The sequence below is a fragment of the Oncorhynchus masou genome, chromosome 24, assembly GCF_036934945.1.
Source record: "Oncorhynchus masou masou isolate Uvic2021 chromosome 24, UVic_Omas_1.1, whole genome shotgun sequence".
Lineage (NCBI taxonomy): Eukaryota > Metazoa > Chordata > Actinopteri > Salmoniformes > Salmonidae > Oncorhynchus > Oncorhynchus masou.
The window spans coordinates 11,394,811-11,422,601 of record NC_088235.1 but is presented as its reverse complement, the minus strand read 5'-3'; the positions used below and the strand labels follow the sequence as shown (position 1 = coordinate 11,422,601).

The 27,791-nt window shown below is 42.5% G+C and overlaps 1 protein-coding gene across 1 annotated transcript; it reads left to right on the top strand.

The window, feature by feature from the left end:
* The first annotated feature begins 721 nt into the window (after nt 1-721).
* cabcoco1 (ciliary associated calcium binding coiled-coil 1) lies at nt 722-25,931 on the top strand. The gene is made up of 7 exons (XM_064936318.1): nt 722-1,031; nt 1,194-1,288; nt 1,370-1,539; nt 6,189-6,327; nt 6,500-6,572; nt 8,322-8,429; nt 25,827-25,931. The coding sequence occupies exons 1-7, from the start codon at nt 957-959 to the stop codon at nt 25,929-25,931; spliced, it is 765 nt and encodes a 254-aa protein (XP_064792390.1). The 5' UTR covers nt 722-956.
* Nucleotides 25,932-27,791: the final 1,860 nt, after the last annotated feature.

Sequence of the window (27,791 nt, the reverse complement as noted above, 5' to 3'; positions counted from 1 at the left end):
AGTAGACATGCAATCATAATTGACTGTAGCGTATGTAAAGCACCCATAAACTACCGGTGGCTGAAAACACAATCGTCGCGGAACGAACGAGTGACACCTTTCAAGGGAAAGGCCGGCCCAATTAAAAATCATTCCTGCCTCCTTCGCCCTGCAAGTGTATACTCGTCAGACGTCATGAAACGTTATCAGAAGCGTCCACTTAATTTGAGGGCTGAGGGGACAGGGTGTGTCGTTTAAGTGTTTGGAAAGCAACCCTAAAGAAAATACATTTGTACGAAGCTGAATCAGGAAATGAATGTCTAAAAGCACAACATAGATTTAAGCTAGTGTCTTAAGTAGCTGAACATGTTATTACTCCAACCAAGTGAAAGAGAGAAATTACACGGTTTCATTTTCATCAAAAACAACTTTATATTGAACGAATGCCTTTGAGTTGACTGCTTGCACATGCGCAGTTCGTTGCGAGACCACTGTTAACCCGAAGACATGTCTCTACCCATGAGTTCAGCCAGACACCATGTCAGCGCCTGGTTTTCTATTGGAGAAGCAGCTTCTACCTGTCTTGATACTGTACTTTCATTGACGTTGTTTTATAGAGGAGACGGTATGCTATTCGGCCAAAATTAGAAGTACCAGTACGGCCCTCCGGACAGCACTGGTTACAGCTTGACTAGACAGATCTAACACAGTGTTGCCAACTCCTCAGTATGGAAAGTAGCTATTGGCGGTTCGTTTTTTTATTTATTTTTATTTGTCGCTAGAGGGGTCTGAATACTCGCTAAATATAGCGACAAAGTCGCTAAGTTGACAACACTGCGATTCTAGAATCAGCTTTATCCATCTCCATAGACCAGACTGCCCAGAAGCTCACCCGCCCGGAAGCTCATCACCCGGAGCGGAAGCTCACCGCCCGTCCAGTGTGGACATGTTGACATGGCAACGCTGGTGACTAAAACATGTCTGCAAAAGCGAAACAAAGCAACAAGTCAGCGGATAAAAATGCAAACGATAGAAATGACGTTGCGTCCAAAGTAGGAAGATATGTTAAAACCCTATTAATATTTAATATTATTTGAAATATTTACTACATCATTTGTCTGGTTATTATTTGACAAACTGTTATCATAGCTCGGGTTAACCGAGTTTGGCCTGCTAACCAAACGCAACTTGTGTTCTGAATCCAATTAATACAGGAAAATTATGCTGAAAAAGCCAACCCTCAATGGAAACTTATTTCCCATGAACAAATCAACATGCTGTTGGATTTGACAGTGGAACAAGTGCAATTGTAAGTAACGAGGATAAATAGGTATACTGGCCAGTTTATTTGGAAGTGTTTCATGTAAGCCAACCTTTGGTTTTACAACAGCCAGTTTGAAGAAATACTTGGTTTGAAGAACTACCAGACGTGTCTGAAGGAGGCTTCCCTGTTGGACTACTTTGTCTCTGGCTTCTGGTGGACCAGGGAGATGAACTACACCTGTCAACAGATCTCATTCATCATGGCTCTACTGCAATTGTTACTGGACAATATCAGTGGTAAGTCATAGGATTTATAGGTAACAGACAGTATCAAATCAAATTTTATCGGTCACAGATCGAATCCCAGAGCTGACAAGGTACAAAGCTGTCATTCTGCCCCTGAACAAGGCAGTTAACCCAATGTTCCGAGGCCATCATTGAAAATAAGAATTTGTTCTTAACTGACTTGCCTATTTAAATAAAGGTAAAATAAATAAAATTAGCAGATGTTATTGCGGGTGTAGCGAAACGCTTGTGCTTCTAGCTCCGACAGTGCAGTAATATCTAACACATAATATCTAACAAATTACACTACATAAACCCAATACACACAAATCTAAGTAAAGGACAAGTGACGTCAGAGTGGAACGGACTAAGATAGAATACAGTACATATGAGATGAGAAATGTAAACATTATTAGAGATGAGAAATGCCGTAGAATAGTATAGAATAAAGTATGAGATGAGTAATTTACTGTGCAACCTATTATTTTTTGAATTTTACCCCATTTTTCAACCCCAATTTTGTGGTATCCAATTAGCAGTATCTTGTCTCATCGCTACAACTCCCGTACGGGCTCGGGAGAGATGAAGGTTGAAGGTCACGTGTCCTCTGATACACAATCCAAACCAAGCCGCACTTCTTCTTAACACAGCGCGCATCCAACCCGGAAGCCAGCCGCACCAATGTGTCGGAGGAAACACTGTGCACCTGGCAGCCACTGCGCTCGGCCCGCCACAGGAGTCGCTGGTGTGCGATGAGACAAGGATATCCATACCGGCCAAGCCCTCATCATGACCGGCCACAATGACTCGCAGGCCTGCATATCCACATCTATACCCACACATGCAGACAGCCTTTTTGTGGGCCCAAAGGGTCCCACCCCACCCTGCGAGAATTTAAGTTGCCCCCCTCATGACAGCAGAGCGAAGAAAATAGAGTTAATTTCCTCAAACTTCACAATTTGAGATAATGTTGCCGTTTGAAAGCAAGTTTCCTGCAATTCTACTAATTTTGCCATGGAACAGAGTCATGGAGAGAAGACTGAGCAATTTATAACTAATTTCAGGCAATTCTACTCATTTTGCCCTTTATTAGGGACTGTGTGTTCACCTAATCATCAAGACCTTCATTAAGGATTGTGTGTTCACCTAATCATCAAGACCTTCATTAGGGACTGTGTGTTCACCACCTAATCATCAAGACCTTCATTAGGGACTGTGTTCACCACCTAACTGTGTGTTCACCACCTAATCATCAAGACCTTCATTAGGGACTGTGTTCACCACCTAATCATCAAGACCTTCATTAGGGACTGTGTGTTCACCACCTAATCATCAAGACCTTCATTAGGGACTGTGTTCACCACCTAATCATCAAGACCTTCATTAGGGACTGTGTTCACCACCTAATCATCAAGACCTTCATTAGGGACTGTGTGTTCGCCACCTAATCATCAAGACCTTCATTAGGGACTGTGTGTTCGCCATCTAATCATCAAGACCTTCATTAGGGACTGTGTGTTCACCACCTAATCATCAAGACCTTCATTAGGGATTGTGTGTTCACCTAATCATCAAGACCTTCATTTTATTTATTTTTTATTTATTTCACCTTTATTTAACCAGGTAGGCTAGTTGAGAACAAGTTCTCATTTACAACTGCGACCTGGCCAAGATAAAGCATAGCAGTGTGAACAGACAACACAGAGTTACACATGGAGTAAACAATTAACAAGTCAATAACACAGTAGAAAAAAAAAAAAAAGGGGAGTCTATATACAATGTGTGCAAAAGGCATGAGGAGGTAGGCGAATAATTACAATATTGCAGATTAACACTGGATTGATAAATGGTCATGTACAGGTAGAGATATTGGTGTGCAAAAGAGCAGAAAAGTAAATAAATAAAAACTGTGGGGATGAGGTAGGTGAAAATGGGTGGGCTATTTACCAATAGATTATGTACAGCTGCAGCGATCGGTTAGCTGCTCAGATAGCTGATGTTTGAAGTTGGTGAGGGAGATAAAGGTCTCCAACTTCAGCGATTTTTGCAATTCGTTCCAGTCACAGGCAGCAGAGTACTGGAACGAAAGGCGGCCGAATGAGGTGTTGGCTTTAGGGATGATCAGTGAGATACACCTGCTGGAGCGCGTGCTACGGATGGGTGTTGCCATCGTGACCAGTGAACTGAGATAAGGCGGAGCTTTACCTAGCATGGCCTTGTAGACGACCTGGAGCCAGTGGGTCTTGCGACGAATATGTAGCGAGGGCCAGCCGACTAGAGCATACAAGTCGCAGTGGTGGGTAGTATAAGGTGCTTTAGTGACAAAACGGATGGCACTGTGATAAACTGCATCCAGTTTGCTGAGAAGAGTGTTGGAAGCAATTTTGTAGATGACATCGCCAAAGTCGAGGATCGGTAGGATAGTCAGTTTTACTAGGGTAAGCTTGGCAGCGTGAGTGAAGGAGGCTTTGTTACGGAATAGGAAGCCGACTCTTGATTTGATTTTCGATTGGAGATGTTTGATATGGGTCTGGAAGGAGAGTTTGCAGTCTAGCCAGACACCTAGGTACTTATAGGTGTCCACATATTCAAGGTCGGAACCATCCAGTGTGGTGATGCTAGTCGGGCAAGCGGGTGCAGGCAGCGATCGGTTGAAAAGCATGCATTTGGTTTTACTAGCGTTTAAGAGCAGTTGGAGGCCACGGAAGGAGTGTTGTATGGCATTGAAGCTCGTTTGGAGGTTAGATAGCACAGTGTCCAATGACGGGCCGAAAGTATATAGAATGGTGTCGTCTGCGTAGAGGTGGATCAGGGAATCGCCCGCAGCAAGAGCAACATCATTGATATATACAGAGAAAAGAGTCGGCCCGAGAATTGAACCCTGTGGCACCCCCATAGAGACTGCCAGAGGACCGGACAGCATGCCCTCCGATTTGACACACTGAACTCTGTCTGCAAAGTAATTGGTGAACCAGGCAAGGCAGTCATCCGAAAAACCGAGGCTACTGAGTCTGCCGATAAGAATATGGTGATTGACAGAGTCGAAAGCCTTGGCAAGGTCGATGAAGACGGCTGCACAGTACTGTCTTTTATCGATGGCGGTTATGATGTCGTTTAGTACCTTGAGAGTGGCTGAGGTGCACCCGTGACCGGCTCGGAAACCAGATTGCATAGCAGAGAAGGTACGGTGGGATTCGAGATGGTCAGTGACCTGTTTGTTGACTTGGCTTTCGAAGACCTTAGATAGGCAAGGCAGAATGGATATAGGTCTGTAACGGTTTGGGTCCAGGGTATCTCCCCCTTTGAAGAGGGGGATGACTGCGGCAGCTTTCCAATCCTTGGGGATCTCAGACGATATGAAAGAGAGGTTGAACAGGCTGGTAATAGGGGTTGCGACAATGGCGGCGGATAGTTTCAGAAATAGAGGGTCCAGATTGTCAAGCCCAGCTGATTTATACGGGTCCAGGTTTTGCAGCTCTTTCAGAACATCTGCTATCTGGATTTGGGTAAAGGAGAACCTGGAGAGGCTTGGGCGAGGAGCTGCGGGGGGGCCGGAGCTGTTGGTCGAGGTTGGAGTAGCCAGGCGGAAGGCATGGCCAGCCGTTGAGAAATGCTTGTTGAAGTTTTCAATAATCATGGATTTGTCGGTGGTGACCGTGTTCCCTAGCCTCAGTGCAGTGGGCAGCTGGGAGGAGGTGCTCTTGTTCTCCATGGACTTCACAGTGTCCCAGAACTTTTTGGAGTTGGAGCTACAGGATGCAAACTTCTGCCTGAAGAAGCTGGCCTTAGCTTTCCTGACTGACTGCGTGTATTGGTTCCGGACTTCCCTGAACAGTTGCATATCGCGGGGACTATTCGATGCTATTGCAGTAGGGACTGCATTAGGGATTGTGTGTTCACCACCTAATCATCAAGACCTTCTTTAGGGACTGTGTGTTCACCTAATCATCAAGACCTTCATTAGGGATTGTGTGTTCACCTAATCATCAAGACCTTCATTAGGGACTGTGTGTTCACCTAATCATCAAGACCTTCATTAGGGATTGTGTGTTCACCTAATCATCAAGACCTTCATTAGGGACTGTGTGTTCACCACCTAATCATCAAGATCTTCATTAGGGACTGTGTGTTCACCACCTAATCATCAAGACCTTCATTAGGGACTGTGTGTTCACCACCTAATCATCAAGACCTTCATTAGGGACTGTGTTTGTTGTGGAATTCATCAATATAGCCATAAGAATCCAACCAGACGTTTAATACTTCTCTCTCTAGCTGAGTGGTGCTCTGCCAGATTGTGGAAACCACGGAGCCGGTGCGAGATATGGCTCGGACAACCTACCTCAATCCATGAATGGGAGATGGCGCTGTATTCCTAATTATCCCAACTGAAAAATTGAGAAGATTGAAATACTGCTAGTTTTTTAAATGAAACTGCCATTTTGTCAGCATGCTAGGCTAGCTAATGCTATATGCAATGCCCATTGAATTCCATTAAAATGCAATGCGTTGTGGTGAGTATCTAACTAAAGTGTTGTCGAATCTAATGGGTTGCTTTAGCATTAAGAAGTAATGAACGTCCAGTCCGATTCTTATGGCTAACGTCAATATGGACTGGCTGTGGCTAATATCTGTATTCATATCTGTCCTCAATGTCCCAGAGAAGCAGATGCTGTTTGTTGATAACCTGAATGAGTTTGCCAAGATGATATCAGGAACGCGCCAGTCTCCTTCTCCAGAGGTTGACTCACTGTTTGATGCTGAGCAGGCCATGTCCATCACTGACTACCTGAAGTGCAGGTAGCAAGACTCTTCTCTGTTAGCCTTTTTTAGTAAGGCCTACATGATTAATATCACATGAACACTGTCCTTACTTACCTGGTGATAATCCATTCAGAGCAGTGACCCTCATAGGGGATGTTGAAGTTCTGGTCTGTTGGTTACTTATCTTGGTTCACCTGTTTTACTATAGTCTCTTTCAGAACTACCAACTCTATGAGTTTCTCTTCAGCCAACCTAGAGAGGAGCTGCTCCTTGGGAAGAAGGTGAGACTGCCTGCGTCATTGTGTCCGTATGTATGTTGAGGTTTCCTTAAGGAAGCTAGTGAGTAACTTGGAAGGGCAGTGACCATAAAGACATTACATTACATTTTTACATTACATTTAAGTCATTTGGCAGAGAGTCCTTTCCTCTCATTGTCCCTAACCATTTATCTGTCCTCTCTGTCTAACTAACTCACCATCAGGAGATAATTTATCTGTCCTCTCTGGCTAACTCACCATCAGGAGATAATTTATCTGTCCTCTCTGTCTAACTCACCATCAGGAGAAGTCATATTAGTGGAACCACTTTACTGTAAATGTACTGGCCCTATACTGCATGTACTGTGCAGAAACAAAAGTCAATCACAACAGTTCACTCTGTTCCTCTCACAACATGTATGGAGCCTATAATAACATTAGATCTCATTATCACAGCATGTATGGAGCCTATAATAACATTAGATCTCATTATCACAGCATTAATGGAGTCTATAATAACATTAGATATCATTATCACAGCATGTATGGAGCCTATAATAACATTAGATATCATTATCACAGCATGTATGGAGTCTATAATAACATTAGATCTCATTATCACAGCATTAATGGAGTCTATAATAACATTAGATATCATTATCACAGCATGTATGGAGCCTATAATAACATTAGATATCATTATCACAGCATGTATGGAGCCTATAATATTAGATCTCATTATCACAGCATGTATGGAGTCTATAATAACATTAGATATCATTATCACAGCATGTATGGAGCCTTTAATAACATTAGATATCATTATCACAGCATGTATGGAGCCTATAACAACATTAGATATCATTATCACAGCATGTATGGAGCTCTAATAACATTAGATATCATTATCACAACATGTGTGGAGTCTATAATGATATCAGATCTCATTATCACAGCATGTATGGAGCCTATAATAACATTAGATCTCATTATCACAGCATGTATGGAGCCTATAATAACATTAGATCTCATTATCACAGCATGTATGGCGCCTATAATAACATCATATCTCATTATCACAGCATGTATGGAGCCTATAATAACATCAGATCTCATTATCACAGCATGTATGGAGCCTATAATAACATTAGATCTCATTATCACAGCATGTATGGAGCCTATAATAACATCATATCTCATTATCACAGCATGTATGGAGCCTATAATAACATCATATCTCATTATAACAGCATGTATGGCGCCTATAATAACATCATATCTCATTATCACAGCATGTATGGAGCCTATAATAACATCAGATCTCATTATCACAGCATGTATGGAGCCTATAATAACATTAGATCTCATTATCACAGCATGTATGGAGCCTATAATAACATCATATCTCATTATCACAGCATGTATGGAGCCTATAATAACGTTAGGTCTCATTATCACAGCATGTATGGAGCCTATAATAACATCAGAGCCCATTAAATTGATTTGTTCAACCAGAGCTCTTTTCTAGGAGCTGCAACGTTCCAGGATGTGACATAATAAACTACTCATCATTTCCAGATCGAGCTGTAGTATAGTGATTCATTATGAATGAGTCTGTTTGATTTCCCATTGATACCTTAACAAGGTCTGTTACCAGTTAATATGATCCTTTTCTTAATATATTCACCAATGTGAAGGCAAACATCCAACATATTCTACTGTAAGATCATGGGTGAGACTACAACCTCTGTTTCCTGACTTACTGTATTCCAGAGGACCATAGAGGTGATCAGCTCAGCAGACTTTGTAGCCCCGCTGGAGGAAGGCATGAACGCTGATGACTACCTCCATTACATGACTCCTGTTGAGCAGCAGGAAGAGGTACTGTAGGACTACTGATGACTACCTCATTACATGACTCCTGTTGAACAGCAGGAAGAGGTACTGTAGGACTACTGATGACTACCTCATTACATGACTCCTGTTGAACAGCAGGAAGAGGTACTGTAGGACTACTGATGACTACCTCATTACATGACTCCTGTTGAACAGCAGGAAGAGGTACTGTAGGACTACTGATGACTACCTCATTACATGACTCCTGTTGAACAGCAGGAAGAGGTACTGTAGGACTACTGATGACTACCTCATTACATGACTCCTGTTGAACAGCATGAAGAGGTACTGTAGGACTACTGATGACTACCTCATTACATGACTCCTGTTGAACAGCATGAAGAGGTACTGTAGGACTACTGATGACTACCTCATTACTCCTGTTGAACAACAGGAAGAGGTACAGTACTGTAGGACTACTGATGACTACCTCATTACATGACTCCTGTTGAACAGCATGAAGAGGTACTGTAGGACTACTGATGACTACCTCATTACATGACTCCTGTTGAACAGCATAAAGAGGAACTGTACTGTAGGACTACTGATGACTACCTCATTACATGACTCCTGTTGAACAGCATGAAGAGGTACTGTAGGACTACTGATGACTACCTCATTACATGACTCCTGTTGAACAGCATAAAGAGGAACTGTACTGTAGGACTACTGATGACTACCTCATTACATGGCTCCTGTTGAACAGCAGGAAGAGGTACTGTAGGACTACTGATGACTACCTCATTACATGACTCCTGTTGAACAGCAGGAAGAGGTACTGTAGGACTACTGATGACTACCTCATTACATGACTCCTGTTGAACAGCATAAAGAGGTACTGTACTGTAGGACTACTGATGACTACCTCATTACTCCTGTTGAACAACAGGAAGAGGTACAGTACTGTAGGACTACTGATGACTACCTCATTACATGACTCCTGTTGAACAGCATGAAGAGGTACTGTAGGACTACTGATGACTACCTCATTACATGACTCCTGTTGAACAGCATAAAGAGGTACTGTACTGTAGGACTACTGATGACTACCTCATTACTCCTGTTGAACAACAGGAAGAGGTACAGTACTGTAGGACTACTGATGACTACCTCATTACATGACTCCTGTTGAACAGCAGGAAGAGGTACTGTAGGACTACTGATGACTACCTCATTACATGACTCCTGTTGAACAGCAGGAAGAGGTACTGTACTGTAGGACTACTGATGACTACCTCATTACATGACTCCTGTTGAACAGCAGGAAGAGGTACTGTAGGACTACTGATGACTACCTCATTACATGACTCCTGTTGAACAGCATATAGAGGAACTGTACTGTAGGACTACTGATGACTACCTCATTACATGACTCCTGTTGAACAGCAGGAAGAGGTACTGTAGGACTACTGATGACTACCTCATTACATGACTCCTGTTGAACAGCATGAAGAGGTACTGTAGGACTACTGATGACTACCTCATTACATGACTCCTGTTGAACAGCATGAAGAGGTACTGTAGGACTACTGATGACTACCTCATTACATGACTCCTGTTGAACAGCATAAAGAGGAACTGTACTGTAGGACTACTGATGACTACCTCATTACTCCTGTTGAACAACAGGAAGAGGTACTGTACTGTAGGACTACTGATGACTACCTCATTACATGACTCCTGTTGAACAGCAGGAGGAGGTACTGTAGGACTACTGATGACTACCTCATTACATGACTCCTGTTGAACAGCAGGAAGAGGTACTGTAGGACTACTGATGACTACCTCATTACATGACTCCTGTTGAACAGCATGAAGAGGTACTGTAGGACTACTGATGACTACCTCATTACATGACTCCTGTTGAACAGCAGGAAGAGGTACTGTAGGACTACTGATGACTACCTCATTACATGACTCCTGTTGAACAGCAGGAAGAGGTACTGTAATTGACTCTACCATGGGCTCTGTTTAGGTTACTGCTCACAGCTGATGTTTTTATATTTTCGTGTACTATCTGGATTTAAAAGACGAGTAGATTAATAAATAATACAGATTGTATTATTGTGTATTATCTCTGAGTTAGTGTCACTCCTATTCCAAAACTCCTATTCCAAGTCAGTGATCCTGCTATTTCCCATAAGACCACAGGTGGGTGCTGTCACACTGTTGAAGACCTCTTCACTGAGAACTGAAGCTTGACTTTATGACTGATCAATGTGTTACCACTACTACTAGTACATACCATAACGGTTGATTTGAACATGGAGCAACAGAATGTAAGGGTAGGAGATTGCAGTTAAATACTATAACGGTTGATTTGAACATGGAGCAACAGAATGTAAGGGTAGGAGATTGCAGTTAAATACCATAACGGTTGATTTGAACATGTAGCAACAGAATGTAAGGGTAGGAGATTGCAGTTAAATACCATAACGGTTGATTTGAACATGTAGCAACAGAATGTAAGGGTAGGAGATTGCAGTTAAATACCATAACGGTTGATTTGAACATGGAGCAACAGAATGTAAGGGTAGGAGATTGCAGTTAAATACCATAACGGTTGATTTGAACATGTAGCAACAGAATGTAAGGGTAGGAGATTGCAGTTAAATACCATAACGGTTGATTTGAACAACATGGAGCAGTTAAACAGAATGATTTGAACATGGAGCAACAGAATGTAAGGGTAGGAGATTGCAGTTAAATACCATAACGGTTGATTTGAACATGGAGCAACAGAATGTCTGATACTGACCCAGGGACAGAGGACCAGCCTGTCTGATAGGTGGTGTTCTGTTGACCCAGAGGACCAGCCTGTCTGATAGGTGGTGTTCTGTTGACCCAGAGGACCAGCCTGTCTGATAGGTGGTGTTCTGTTGACCCAGAGGACCAGCCTGTCTGATAGGTGGTGTTCTGTTGACCCAGGGACAGTGGACCAGCCTGTCTGATAGGTGGTGTTCTGTTGACCCAGAGGACCAGCCTGTCTGATAGGTGGTGTTCTGTTGACCCAGAGGACCAGCCTGTCTGATAGGTGGTGTTCTGTTGACCCAGAGGACCAGCCTGTCTGATAGGTGGTGTTCTGTTGACCCAGAGGACCAGCCTGTCTGATAGGTGGTGTTCTGTTGACCCAGAGGACCAGCCTGTCTGATAGGTGGTGTTCTGTTGACCCAGAGGACCAGCCTGTCTGATAGGTGGTGTTCTGTTGACCCAGAGGACCAGCCTGTCTGATAGGTGGTGTTCTGTTGACCCAGAGGACCAGCCTGTCTGATAGGTGGTGTTCTGTTGACCCAGAGGACCAGCCTGTCTGATAGGTGGTGTTCTGTTGACCCAGAGGACCAGCCTGTCTGATAGGTGGTGTTCTGTTGACCCAGAGGACCAGCCTGTCTGATAGGTGGTGTTCTGTTGACCCAGAGGACCAGCCTGTCTGATAGGTGGTGTTCTGTTGACCCAGAGGACCAGCCTGTCTGATAGGTGGTGTTCTGTTGACCCAGAGGACCAGCCTGTCTGATAGGTGGTGTTCTGTTGACCCTGATAGGTGGTGTTCTGGACAGAGGACCAGCCTGTCTGATAGGTGGTGTTCTGTTGACCCAGAGGACCAGCCTGTCTGATAGGTGGTGTTCTGTTGACCCAGAGGACCAGCCTGTCTGATAGGTGGTGTTCTGTTGACCCAGAGGACCAGCCTGTCTGATAGGTGGTGTTCTGTTGACCAGCCTGTCTGATAGGTGGTGTTCTGTTGACAGAGGACCAGCCTGTCTGATAGGTGGTGTTCTGTTGACCCAGAGGACCAGCCTGTCTGATAGGTGGTGTTCTGTTGACCCAGAGGACCAGCCTGTCTGATAGGTGGTGTTCTGTTGACCCAGAGGACCAGCCTGTCTGATAGGTGGTGTTCTGTTGACCCAGAGGACCAGCCTGTCTGATAGGTGGTGTTCTGTTGACCCAGAGGACCAGCCTGTCTGATAGGTGGTGTTCTGTTGACCCAGAGGACCAGCCTGTCTGATAGGTGGTGTTCTGTTGACCCAGAGGACCAGCCTGTCTGATAGGTGGTGTTCTGTTGACCCAGAGGACCAGCCTGTCTGATAGGTGGTGTTCTGTTGACCCAGAGGACCAGCCTGTCTGATAGGTGGTGTTCTGTTGACCCAGAGGACCAGCCTGTCTGATAGGTGGTGTTCTGTTGACCCAGAGGACCAGCCTGTCTGATAGGTGGTGTTCTGTTGACCCAGAGGACCAGCTTGTCTGATAGGTGGTGTTCTGTTGACCCAGAGGACCAGCTTGTCTGATAGGTGGTGTTCTGTTGACCCAGGGACAGAGGACCAGCCTGTCTGATAGGTGGTGTTCTGTTGACCCAGAGGACCAGCCTGTCTGATAGGTGGTGTTCTGTTGACCCAGAGGACCAGCCTGTCTGATAGGTGGTGTTCTGTTGACCCAGAGGACCAGCCTGTCTGATAGGTGGTGTTCTGTTGACCCAGAGGACAGAGGACCAGCCTGTCTGATAGGTGGTGTTCTGTTGACCCAGAGGACCAGGAGGAGGATGGAGAGTACCAGGTGAAACAGCTCTGGACCCAGAGGACCAGCCTGTCTGATAGGTGGGTCTGGAAGGATACAGCCTGTTCAGTGATGTCAAAGGACCAGCCTGTCTGATAGGTGGTGATCTGACCCAAAGAGATGGTGTGTTCTGAACCCAGAGGACCAGCCTGTCTGATGAATCTGTTCTTTAAAGCAGCCTGTCTGTGTGGTTTTTATTGAAAGGACCAGCCTGTCTGATAGGTGGTGTTCTGTTGACCCAGAGGACCAATGTCTGATAGGTGGTGTTCTGTTGACCCAGAGGACCCACTGTCTGATAGGTGGTGTTCTGTTGACTGGACCACTGTCTGATAGGTGGTGTTCTGTTGACTGAGGACCAGCCTGTCTGATAGGTGGTGTTCTGTACAGAGGACCACTGACACACTGACACACTGACTGACTGAGGTGTGTTCTGACCAAAGAGACCACTGATAGGTGGTGTTCTGTTGACCCACAGGACACTGTCTGATAGGTGGTGTTCTGTTGATAACACACCACTGACTGATAGGTGTTGTTCTGTTGACCCAGGGACAGAGGACCAGCCACTGACATGGAGACTGACTGACTGTCTATGTTGTATACTGACTGACACACTGACTGACTGTCTACGTGCTGGGAGATCTGACTGACACTGGGAACTGACTGACTGGTATGTTGTATACTGAATCTGAATCATTTACTGACTGTCTATGTTGTATACTGACTGACACACTGACTGACTGACACACTGACTGACATACTGACTGACTGTCTATGTTGTATACTGACTGACTGTCTATGTTGTATACTGACTGACATACTGACTGACTGTCTATGTTGTATACTGACTGACATACTGACTGACTGACTGTCTATGTTGTATACTGACTGACACACTGACTGACTGTCTATGTTGTATACTGACTGACACACTGACTGACTGTCTATGTTGTATACTGACACACTGACTGACTGTCTATGTTGTATACTGACTGACGTACTGACTGACGCACTAACTGACTGACGCACTGACTGACTGACGCACTGACTGACTGACGCACTGACTGACTGTCTATGTTGTATACTGACGCACTGACTGACTGTCTATGTTGTATACTGACTGACTGACACACTGACTGACGTACTGACTGACTGACATACTGACTGACTGATACTGACTGACTGACACACTGACTGACTGTCTATGTTGTATACTGACTGACTGACTGACTGACTGTCTATGTTGTATACTGACGCACTGACTGACACACTGACTGACATACTGACACACTGACTGACTGTCTATGTTGTATACTGACTGACACACTGACTGACTGTCTATGTTGTATACTGACTGACGCACTGACTGACTGTCTATGTTGTATACTGACGACTGACTGACACACTGACTGACTGTCTATGTTGTATACTGACTGACGCACTGACTGACTGTCTATGTTGTATACTGACGCACTGACTGACTGTCTATGTTGTATACTGACTGACACACTGACTGACGTACTGACTGACTGACACACTGACTGACGTACTGACTGACTGACATACTGACTGACACACTGACTGACATACTGACTGACTGTCTATGTTGTATACTGACTGACACACTGACTGACTGTCTGTTGTATACTGACTGACATACTGACTGACTGTCTGTTGTATACTGACTGACATACTGACTGACTGACACACTGACTGACTGACATACTGACTGACTGACTGACACACTGACTGACACACTGACTGACACACTGACTGACTGACTGACACACTGACTGACACACACACTGACTGGCTGGCACACACTGACTGACTGACTGACTGACACACTGACTGGCTGGCTGACTGACTGACTGACTGACTGGCACACACACTGACTGACTGACTGACACACACACTGACTGACTGACTGACACACACACTGACTGACTGACTGACTGGCACACACACTGACTGACTGACTGGCACACACACTGACTGACTGACACACACTGACTGACTGACTGGCACACACACTGACTGGCTGGCACACACTGACTGACTGACTGACTGACACACTGACTGACTGACTGACTGACTGACTGACTGGCACACACACTGACTGACTGACTGACACACACACTGACTGACTGACTGACACACACTGACTGACTGACTGACTGGCACACACACTGACTGACTGACTGGCACACACACTGACTGACTGACACACACTGACTGACTGACTGGCACACACACTGACTGGCTGGCACACACTGACTGACTGACTGACTGACTGACACTGACTGACTGACTGACACACACTGACTGACTGACTGACTGACACACACACTGACTGACTGACTGACACACACACTGACTGACTGACTGACACACACACTGACTGACTGACACACACACTGACTGACTGACACACACACTGACTGACTATGTTGTATACTGACTGACCGACACTGACTGACGCACTGACACACAGGGACATGACTAGGGGGGAATACTGACTGAGCCAGGGGGAGGGAGCCAGGGGGACACGCAGACCAGGGGGACGCTCAGGGGGATACATGGAGCCAGGGGGGAATACACGGAGCCAGGGGGAATACACGGAGCCAGGGGGAATACACGGAGCCAGGGGGAATACACGGAGCCAGGGGGAATACACGGAGCCAGGGGGAATACACGGAGCCAGGGGGAATACACGGAGCCAGGGGGAATACACGGAGCCAGGGGGGAATACACGGAGCCAGGGGGAATACACGGAGCCAGGGGGAATACACGGAGCCAGGGGGAATACACGGAGCCAGGGGGAAAACACGGAGCCAGGGGGAATACACGGAGCCAGGGGGAATACACGGAGCCAGGGGAATACACGGAGCCAGGGGGAATACACGGAGCCAGGGGGAATACACGGAGCCAGGGGGAATACACGGAGCCAGGGGGAATACACGGAGCCAGGGGGAATACACGGAGCCAGGGGGAATACACGGAGCCAGGGGGAATACACGGAGCCAGGGATGTACAATGGTCTTTTGGATGACAACGTTGAAACACTCTTCATGTGGTAAATAATGAGTAATTATCCAAACTAGTATCAATGGCTTTCCTCTTGTGTTGTTACAGGCTGAATTCACAGAGAAGCTGAGAGTCCAGGAGGAGAGTTTCAGTACCAGACTAGAACCACTGAAACATTCTGCCTGCAAATAGCTACAATACACCTCATATTATAACATATCCACTATGAGCACAATACACCACACAGTCTATAATATATCCACAATACACCACACAGTCTATAATATATCCACTATGAACACAATACACCACACAGTCTATAATATATCCACTATGAACACAATACACCACACAGTCTATAATATATCCACAATACACCACACAGTCTATAATATATCCACTATGAACACAATACACCACACAGTCTATAATATATCCACTATGAACACAATACACCACACAGTCTATAATATATCCACTATACACCACACAGTCTATAATATATCCACTATACACCACACAGTCTATAATATATCCACTATGAACACAATACACTACAGTCTATAATATATCCACTATGAACACAATACACCACACAGCCTATAATATATCCACTATGAACACAATACACCACACAGTCTATAATATATCCACTATGAACACAATACACCACACAGTCTATAATATATCCACAATACACCACACAGTCTGTAATATATCCACTATGAACACAATACACCACACAGTCTATAATATATCCACTATGAACACAATACACCACATAGTCTATAATATATCCACTATGAACACAATACACCACATAGTCTATAATATATCCACTATGAACACAATACACCACACAGTCTATAATATATCCACTATGAACACAATACACCACACAGTCACACCACATAGTCTATAATATATCCACTATGAACACAATACACCACACAGTCTATAATATATCCACTATGAACACAATACACCACATAGTCTATAATATATCCACTATGAACACAATACACCACATAGTCTATAATATATCCACTATGAACACAATACACCACATAGTCTATAATATATCCACTATGAACACAATACACCACACAGTCTATAATATATCCACAATACACCACACAGTCTGTAATATATCCACTATGAACACAATACACCACACAGTCTGTAATATATCCACAATACACCACACAGTCTATAATATATCCACAATACACCACACAGTCTGTAATATATCCACTATGAACACAATACACCACACAGTCTATAATATATCCATAATACACCACACAGTCTATAATATATCCACAATACACCACACAGTCTGTAATATATCCACTATGAACACAATACACCACACAGTCTATAATATATCCACAATACACCACACAGTCTGTAATATATCCACAATACACCACACAGTCTATAATATATCCACAATACACCACACAGTCTATAATATATCCACTATGAACACAATACACCACATAGTCTATAATATATCCACTATGAACACAATACACCACACAGTCTATAATATATCCACTATGAACACAATACACCACACAGTCTATAATATATCCACTATGAACACAATACACCACACAGTCTATAATATATCCACTATACACCACACAGTCTATAATATATCCACTATACACCACACAGTCTATAATATATCCACTATGAACACAATACACTACAGTCTATAATATATCCACTATGAACACAATACACCACACAGCCTATAATATATCCACTATGAACACAATACACCACACAGTCTATAATATATCCACTATGAACACAATACACCACACAGTCTATAATATATCCACAATACACCACACAGTCTGTAATATATCCACTATGAACACAATACACCACACAGTCTATAATATATCCACTATGAACACAATACACCACATAGTCTATAATATATCCACTATGAACACAATACACCACATAGTCTATAATATATCCACTATGAACACAATACACCACACAGTCTATAATATATCCACTATGAACACAATACACCACACAGTCTATAATATATCCACAATACACCACATAGTCTATAATATATCCACTATGAACACAATACACCACACAGTCTATAATATATCCACTATGAACACAATACACCACATAGTCTATAATATATCCACTATGAACACAATACACCACATAGTCTATAATATATCCACTATGAACACAATACACCACATAGTCTATAATATATCCACTATGAACACAATACACCACACAGTCTATAATATATCCACAATACACCACACAGTCTGTAATATATCCACTATGAACACAATACACCACACAGTCTGTAATATATCCACAATACACCACACAGTCTATAATATATCCACAATACACCACACAGTCTGTAATATATCCACTATGAACACAATACACCACACAGTCTATAATATATCCACAATACACCACACAGTCTATAATATATCCACAATACACCACACAGTCTGTAATATATCCACTATGAACACAATACACCACACAGTCTATAATATATCCACAATACACCACACAGTCTGTAATATATCCACAATACACCACACAGTCTATAATATATCCACAATACACCACACAGTCTATAATATATCCACTATGAACACAATACACCACATAGTCTATAATATATCCACTATGAACACAATACACCACACAGTCTATAATATATCCACTATGAACACAATACACCACACAGTCTATAATATATCCACTATGAACACAATACACCACACAGTCTATAATATATCCACTATGAACACAATACACCACACAGTCTATAACATATCCACTATGAACACAATATACCACACAGTCTATAATATATCCACTATGAACACAATACACCACACAGTCTATAATATATCCACTATGAACACAATACACCACACAGTCTATAATATATCCACTATGAACACAATACACCACACAGTCTATAATATATCCACTATGAACACAATACACCACACAGTCTATAATATATCCACTATGAACACAATACACCACACAGTCTATAATATATCCACAATACACCACACAGTCTATAATATATCCACTATGAACACAATACACCACACAGTCTGTAATATATCCACTATGAACACAATACACCACACAGTCTGTAATATATCCACAATACACCACACAGTCTATAATATATCCACAATACACCACACAGTCTATAATATATCCACAATACACCACACAGTCGGTAATATATCCACAATACACCACACAGTCTGTAATATATCCACTATGAACACAATACACCACACAGTCTGTAATATATCCACTATGAACACAATACACTACAGTCTATAATATATTCACTATGAACACAATACACCACACAGTCTGTAATATATCCACTATGAACACAATACACCACACAGTCTGTAATATATCCACAATACACCACACAGTCTATAATATATCCACAATACACCACACAGTCGGTAATATATCCACAATACACCACACAGTCTGTAATATATCCACTATGAACACAATACACCACACAGTCTATAATATATCCACTATGAACACAATACACCACACAGTCTATAATATATCCACTATGAACACAATACACCACACAGTCTGTAATATATCCACTATGAACACAATACACCACACAGCCTATAATATATCCACTATGAACACAATACACCACACAGTCTGTAATATATCCACTATGAACACAATACACCACACAGTCTATAATATATCCACTATGAACACAATACACCACACAGCCTATAATATATCCACAATACACCACACAGTCTATAATATATCCACAATACACCACACAGTCTATAACATATCCACTGTGAACACAATACACCACACAGTCTATAACATATCCACTATGAACACAATATACTACACAGTCTGTAATATATCCACAATACACCACACAGTCTGTAATATATCCACAATACACCACACAGTCGGTAATATATCCACTATGAACACAATACACCACACAGTCTATAACATATCCACTATGAACACAATACACCACACAGTCTATAATATATCCACAATACACCACACAGTCTATAATATATCCACTATGAACACAATACACCACACAGTCTATAATATATCCACAATACACCACACAGTCTATAATATATCCACAATACACCACACAGTTTATAATATATCCACTATGAACACAAACTCTCTGATCTTCCCTGAAGGGTTTACTAAATATACAGGACATCAACCACACAGACTATGCCAAACTGAATTATTTTATTGGATAAAAGGACAGTAGATTGTAGTAAGGGTGGGAAATTTACTCATTTTTATCAGGAAAAATAAATAATGAAGATTAATCATTACGCTTTCAGCATGGTGGTATTGAGATTCTCTCTTAAAGGGTTAGGGTTAGGTAAATCGCAGAAAACACTGCTACCCCACTTTCAGCATGGTGGCATTGAGATGACACATTCACACTCAAATATATATATTTATATATATAACTGTTCCCAAATGCTCTGTGTGACCACACGCCAATGTGGCCAGTAAGAATACACATTCTACAAGCCAAAGCCAGAATCAAGCTCCATTTGGCTGGTGACTGGTGGCTGGTAACTGGTGGCTGGTGACTGGTGGCTGGTAACTGGTGACTGGACTGGTGACTGGTGACTGGTGACTGGTGACTGGTAACTGGTAACTGGTAACTGGTGGCTGGTAACTGGTGACTGGTAACTGGTGGCGGGTGACTGGTGACTGGTAACTGGTGGCTGGTAACTGGTGGCAGGAAACTGGTGGCTGGTAACTGGTGGCTGGTAACTGGTGACTGGTAACTGGTGGCTGGTAACTGGTGGCTGGTGACTGGTGACTGGTGACTGGTGGCTGGTAACTGGTGGCTGGTAACTGGTGGCTGGTAACTGGTAACTGGTGTCTGGTAACTGGTGGCTGGTAACTGGTGACTGGTAACTGGTGGTGGGTAACTGGTGACTGGTAACTGGTGACTGGTAACTGGTGGTGGGTAACTGGTGACTGGTAACTGGTGACTGGTAACTGGTGGCCTGTAACTGGTGGCCTGTAACTGGTGGCCTGTAACTGGTGGCTGGTGACTGGTGGCTGGTAACTGGTGGCTGGTAACTGGTGACTGGTAACTGGTGGTGGGTAACTGGTGACTGGTAACTGGTGACTGGTAACTGGTGACTGGTAACTGGTGGCCTGTAACTGGTGGCCTGTAACTGGTGGCCTGTAACTGGTGGCTGGTGACTGGTGGCTGGTAACTGGTGGCTGGTAACTGGTAACTGGTAACTGGTGGCTGGTGACTGGTGGCCTGTAACTGGTGGCCTGTAACTGGTGACTGGTAACTGGTGGCTGGTGACTGGTAACTGGTGGCTGGTGACTGGTGGCGGGTAACTGGTAACTGGTGGCGGGTAACTGGTGGCGGGTAACTGGTAACTGGTGGCGGGTAACTGGTAACTGGTGGAGGGTAACTGGTAACTGGTTTTAATTTCTAACCCTTATTGTAGTTGTTTAAGGTACAGCTTTATTGATTTAATTAAAGCAGAACCACTCTTTAACAGTCAGTTAGCAGGTCAAGAATCTAATTAGGATGGTTATATAATGTTTACTGGAAGAATTAGCTGACTGAAAGAGCTTCAGCATTTAGTTAGATATTACTGCACTGTTGGAACTAGGAACACAATCATTTAGTTAGATATTACTGCACTGTTGGAACTAGGAACACAATCATTTAGTTAGATATTACTGCACTGTTGGAACTAGGAACACAATCATTTAGTTAGATACTACTGTACTGTTGGAGCTAGAAACACAAGCATTTAGTTAGATATTACTGCACTGTTGGAGCTAGGAACACAAGCATTTAGTTAGATATTACTGCACTGTTGGAGCTAGAAACACAAGCATTTAGTTAGATATTACTGCACTGTTGGAGCTAGAAACACAAATATTTAGTTAGATATTACTGTTGGAGCTAGAAACAAGCATTTAGTTAGATGTTACTGCACTGTTGGCGCTAGAAACACAAGCATTTAGTTAGATGTTACTGTTGGAACTAGGAACACAAGCATTTAGTTAGATATTACTACACTGTTGGAGCTAGGAACACAAGTATTTAGTTAGATGTTACTGCACTGTTGGAGCTAGAAACACAAGCATTTAGTTAGATATTACTGCACTGTTGGAGCTAGAAACACAAGTATTTAGTTAGATATTACTGCACTGTTGGAGCTAGAAACACAAGCATTTAGTTAGATGTTACTGCACTGTTGGAGCTAGAAACACAAGCATTTAGTTAGATGTTACTGCACTGTTGGAACTAGAAACACAAGCATTTAGTTAGATATTACTGCACTGTTGGAACTAGAAACACAAGCATTTAGTTAGATATTACTGCACTGTTGGAGCTAGAAACACAAGTATTTAGTTAGATGTTACTGCACTGTTGGAGCTAGAAACACAAGCATTTAGTTAGATATTACTGCACTGTTGGAGCTAGGAACACAAGTATTTCGCAATAACATCTGCTTCATCTGCTAAACATGTGACCGATAACATTCTATTTGGTTTGATTTGAACCAACTCACAGCCTGAGTAGCTGAGTGGCCATATACAGACATCTATTATTTAAGCTGAATAGTACCTTGCCGCTGCATTTGATTGAGTCACTTAATCGACCTGAAACAACTAGAACTACTCACTGCTGCAGATGAAAAAGAATGCTGATAAAATGGTTTTATTAACTTATTTACCTATCTGGTGTTAATTCTGTCTTCTTTAGTGTTGTCCCAGCAGATTAGTAGTGCAGTAGTGCACTATATGAAATGGTGCAGTTTGGGAGACATTATCTGGTGTTACATCATTATCTTGGCTCTCAGGTGATTTTTTTCTTTCTTTTACAAATATTTAATGTTCACATCTGTTTTAATCTCCCAAAATGTTATTTTGCTTCCAACTCATTATACAGAGTCGTGTCATTTCCTCCTCCATCATGGATTGTGTCTGAATGTAAATACCAAAACCATTATTAGCATGTTTTAATTTAGTATTTTTTTTCACCTGTATTTAACCAGGTAGACACAACTGCGACCTGGCCAAGATAAAGCATAGCAGTGTGAACAGACAACAACACAGAGTTACACAGTAGAGGGGGGGAAGAGTCTATATACATTGTGTGCAAAAGGCATGAGGAGGTCGGCGAATAATTACAATTTAGCAGATTAACACTGGAGTGATAAATGATCAGATGGTCATGTGCAGGTAGAGATACTGGTGTGCAAAAGAGCAGAAAAGTAAATAAATAACAACAGTATGGGGATGAGGTAGGTATAATTGGGTGGGCTATTTACCAGTAGACTATGTACAGCTGCAGCGATCGGTTAGCTGCTCAGATTGCAGATGTTTAAAGTTGGTGAGGGAGATAAAAGTCTCCAACTCCAGCAATTTTTGCAATTCGTTCCAGTCACAGGCAGCAGAGAACTGGAAGGAAAGGCTAATTAATCGTATAAAAATAGTAGATTTACTCAACAAGGTCTGATTTCATTACTACTGAAACAGGACCCAGGTAGTATAATAATATATATATAATATATCCCATTTAGCAGACGCTTTTGTCCAAAGCGACTTACAAGTCGGCTGGGGCCACTACTTTTACATATGGGTGGCCCCAGCGGGAATCGAACCCACGACGCTTGGCATTGCAAGCGCCATGCTCCACCGACTGAGCCACACAGGACCCATAAAGATCCATTTAAACAACTGGAGGCCTCTTACACTTCAATGTTGTGTTTGAAGATCCTGGTGAAATGCATAACACAGAGAATAAACAGGTTTTACCAGGTATTGTTCATCCTGATCAGACAGGGTTTACCAGGTATTGTTCATCCTGATCAGACAGGTTTTACCAGGTATTGTTCATCCTGATCAGACAGGTTTTACCAGGTATTGTTCATCCTGATCAGACAGGTTTTACCAGGTATTGTTCATCCTGATCAGACAGGTTTACCAGGTATTGTTCATCCTGATCAGACAGGTTTTACCAGGTATTGTTCATCCTGATCAGACAGGTTTTACCAGGTATTGTTCATCCTGATCAGACAAGGTTTTACCAGGTATTGTTCATCCTGATCAGACAGGTTTACCAGGTATTGTTCATCCTGATCAGACAGGTTTACCAGGTATTGTTCATCCTGATCAGACAGGTTTTACCAGGTATTGTTCATCCTGATCAGACAGGTTTTACCAGGTATTGTTCATCCTGATCAGACAGGGTTTACCAGGTATTGTTCATCCTGATCAGACAGGTTTTACCAGGTATTGTTCATCCTGATCAGACAGGTTTTACCAGGTATTGTTCATCCTGATCAGACAGGGTTTACCAGGTATTGTTCATCCTGATCAGACAGGTTTTACCAGGTATTGTTCATCCTGATCAGACAGGTTTTACCAGGTATTGTTCATCCTGATCAGACAGGTTGTTACAGGTATTGTTCATCCTGATCAGACAGGTTTTACCAGGTATTGTTCATCCTGATCAGACAGGGTTTTACCAGGTATTGTTCATCCTGATCAGACAGGGTTTACCAGGTATTGTTCATCCTGATCAGACAGGTTTTACCAGGTATTGTTCATCCTGATCAGACAGGTTTTACCAGGTATTGTTCATCCAGATCAGACAGGGTTTACCAGGTATTGTTCATCCTGATCAGACAGGTTTTACCAGGTATTGTTCATCCTGATCAGACAGGGTTTACCAGGTATTGTTCATCCAGATCAGACAGGGTTTACCAGGTATTGTTCATCCTGATCAGACAGGTTTTACCAGGTATTGTTCATCCTGATCAGACAGGTTTTACCAGGTTTTACCAGGTATTGTTCATCCAGATCAGACAGGGTTTACCAGGTATTGTTCATCCTGATCAGACAGGTTTTACCAGGTATTGTTCATCCTGATCAGACAGGTTTTACCAGGTATTGTTCATCCTGATCAGACAGGTTTACCAGGTATTGTTCATCCTGATCAGACAGGTTTTACCAGGTATTGTTCATCCTGATCAGACAGGTTTTACCAGGTATTGTTCATCCTGATCAGACAGGTGTTACCAGGTATTGTTCATCCTGATCAGACAGGGTTTACCAGGTATTGTTCATCCTGATCAGACAGGTTTTACCAGGTATTGTTCATCCTGATCAGACAGGGTTTACCAGGTATTGTTCATCCTGATCAGACAGGTTTTACCAGGTATTGTTCATCCCGATCAGACAGGTTTTACCAGGTATTGTTCATCCTGATCAGACAGGTTTTTTACATGGACGATACATTGGAGATAATATGCCACAACTACTGGAACCAACTGAACATTACGAAACATCTAAGATACCAGGCCTGGTCTGCATAGCAGATTTTTAAAAGGTGTTTGATAATGTATACACATAACATTCAGAAAGTATTCAGACCACTTGACTTTTCCCACATTTTGTGTTAAAGCTTTATTCTAAAATGTATTAAGTAGTTTTTTCCCCTCATCAATTTACAAACAATACCCCATAATACCAAAGCATAAACAGGTTTTTAGAAAATGTTGCAAATGTATAAAAAATACAAAACTGAAATATCACATTTACATAAGTATTCAGACCCTTTACTCAGTAATTTGTTAAAATACCTTTTTTTCAGTAATTACTGCCTCTAGTCTTGGGTATGTCGCTAAAACACCTGTATTTATGGACTTCTCCCGTTCTTCTCTGCAGATCCTCTCAAGCTCTGTCAGGTTGGATGGGGCAGCGTCGCTGCACAGCTATTTTCAGGTCTATGCAGAGATGTTTGATCGTCTGGGCTCCAGCTGGGCCACTTAAGGACGTTCAGCCACTCCTGCGTTGTCTTTGCTGTGAGCTTAGGGTCGTTGGCCTGTTAGAAGTTGAACCTTCTCCCCAATCTGAGGTCCTGAGTTCTCTGGAGCAAATTTTCATCAAGGATCTCTGTACTTTGCTTCGTTCATCTTTCCCTCGAGCCTGACTAGTCTCCCAGTCCCTGCCACTGCACAACATGATGCTGCCACCACCATGCTTCACCGTAGGGATGGTGCCAGATTTTCTCCAGATGTGAAGCTTGGCATTCAGGCCAAAGAGTTCAATCTGGGTTTCATCAGACCAGAGAATCTTATTTCTCATGGTCTGAGAGTCCTATAGGCGAACTGTCATGTGGCTTCCGTCTGGCCACTCTACCATAATGGCCTGATTGGTGGAGTGGTGCAGAGATGGTCGTCCTTCTGGAAGGTTCTCCCATCTCCCCAGAGGAACTCTGGAGCTCTGTCAGATTGACCATCGGGTTCTTGGTCACCTCTTTGACCAAGGCCCTTCACTGTAGGACCTTTCTATAGACAGGTGTGTGCCTTTCCAAATCATGTCCAATCATTTGAATTTACCAGAGGTGCACTCCAATCAAGTTGCAGAAACATCTCAGGGATGATCAATGGAAACAACTCAATTTCGAGTCTCATAGCAAAGGGTCTGAATACTTATGTAAATAATGTATTTCTTTTTTTTGTTTTTTTAAATTCGCAAACATTTAAAAAAATCTGTTTTCACTTTGTCATGATGGGGAGTGTGTGTAGATTGAGGAGTTTTTTTTAATATGTATAGTCAAGCTTAGAATAGGGCTGTGACATTACAAAATGTGGAAAAAGTCAAGGGGTCTGAATAATTTCCGAATGCAGTGTAAATGCCTGGATTACTTTCACTTTGGTGATTGTCTTATACAATATGTTAAAGTTAAGAACTGCAACCCCAGGTGTAAAATAAATCATGGTTTCTTCTCAGAAAGTATTCAGCTTGTTAAGAGGAGTCCAACAAGGATGTCTGTCTCCATATCTATTTATTATCTCCTTTGAATTTCTAGCTACTGATTCAACGAGAACATCAAGGGGTTGGAAATCCAGGGGTTAGAAACTAAAGTGTTACGTTTTTTTCTTCAGTCAGCAATCTGGATCCCTTCACATTGAACATCTTGGTCACTTTTCTCTCTGGACTAAAACCTAACAAGGGTGCCATATTACGTATTGGATCGTTAAAAGTACAGTGTTTACACTAACTTGTAGTTGACCAATAAAATGGACAGATGGTAAAGTAGACAGATTTGTTATTCACATTTCTAAAAATATAAATGAACTTACCACAATTAATTTCAGTAGAAAGTTTGCAAAAATAGATACGATTCTGCAACCATGGAGAGGTGAATACTTGTCTATTTATGGAAAAATCATATTGATTAACTCTTTGGTCCTGTCACAGTTTACTTACTAATGGTCCTATCACATTGATTAACTCTTTGGTCCTGTCACAGTTACTTACTAATGGTCTTATCACATTGATTAACTCTTTGGTCCTGTCACAGTTACTGCCTAGTGGCTCTGCCTACTCCAGACATCTCGTTTTTGAAATCATATTGATTAACTCTGGTTCTGTCACAGTTACTGACTAATGGCTCTGCCTATTCCAGACATCTTGTTTTGAAATCATATGAGCAAAACAAATATGTAACTTTATTTGGAATGCTAAACCAGATCAAATTAAACGTCCCTGTTAATATAATGAAAAGGAGTTTGGGGGCTAAAATGATTAAATATTAAAGCTTTAATCCTCTCACTAGAAGCTTCACTAAATTAAACTGAAACCCCAAATGGTTCTCCAGTGGATGATTAAGAAAGACTCCTCCTT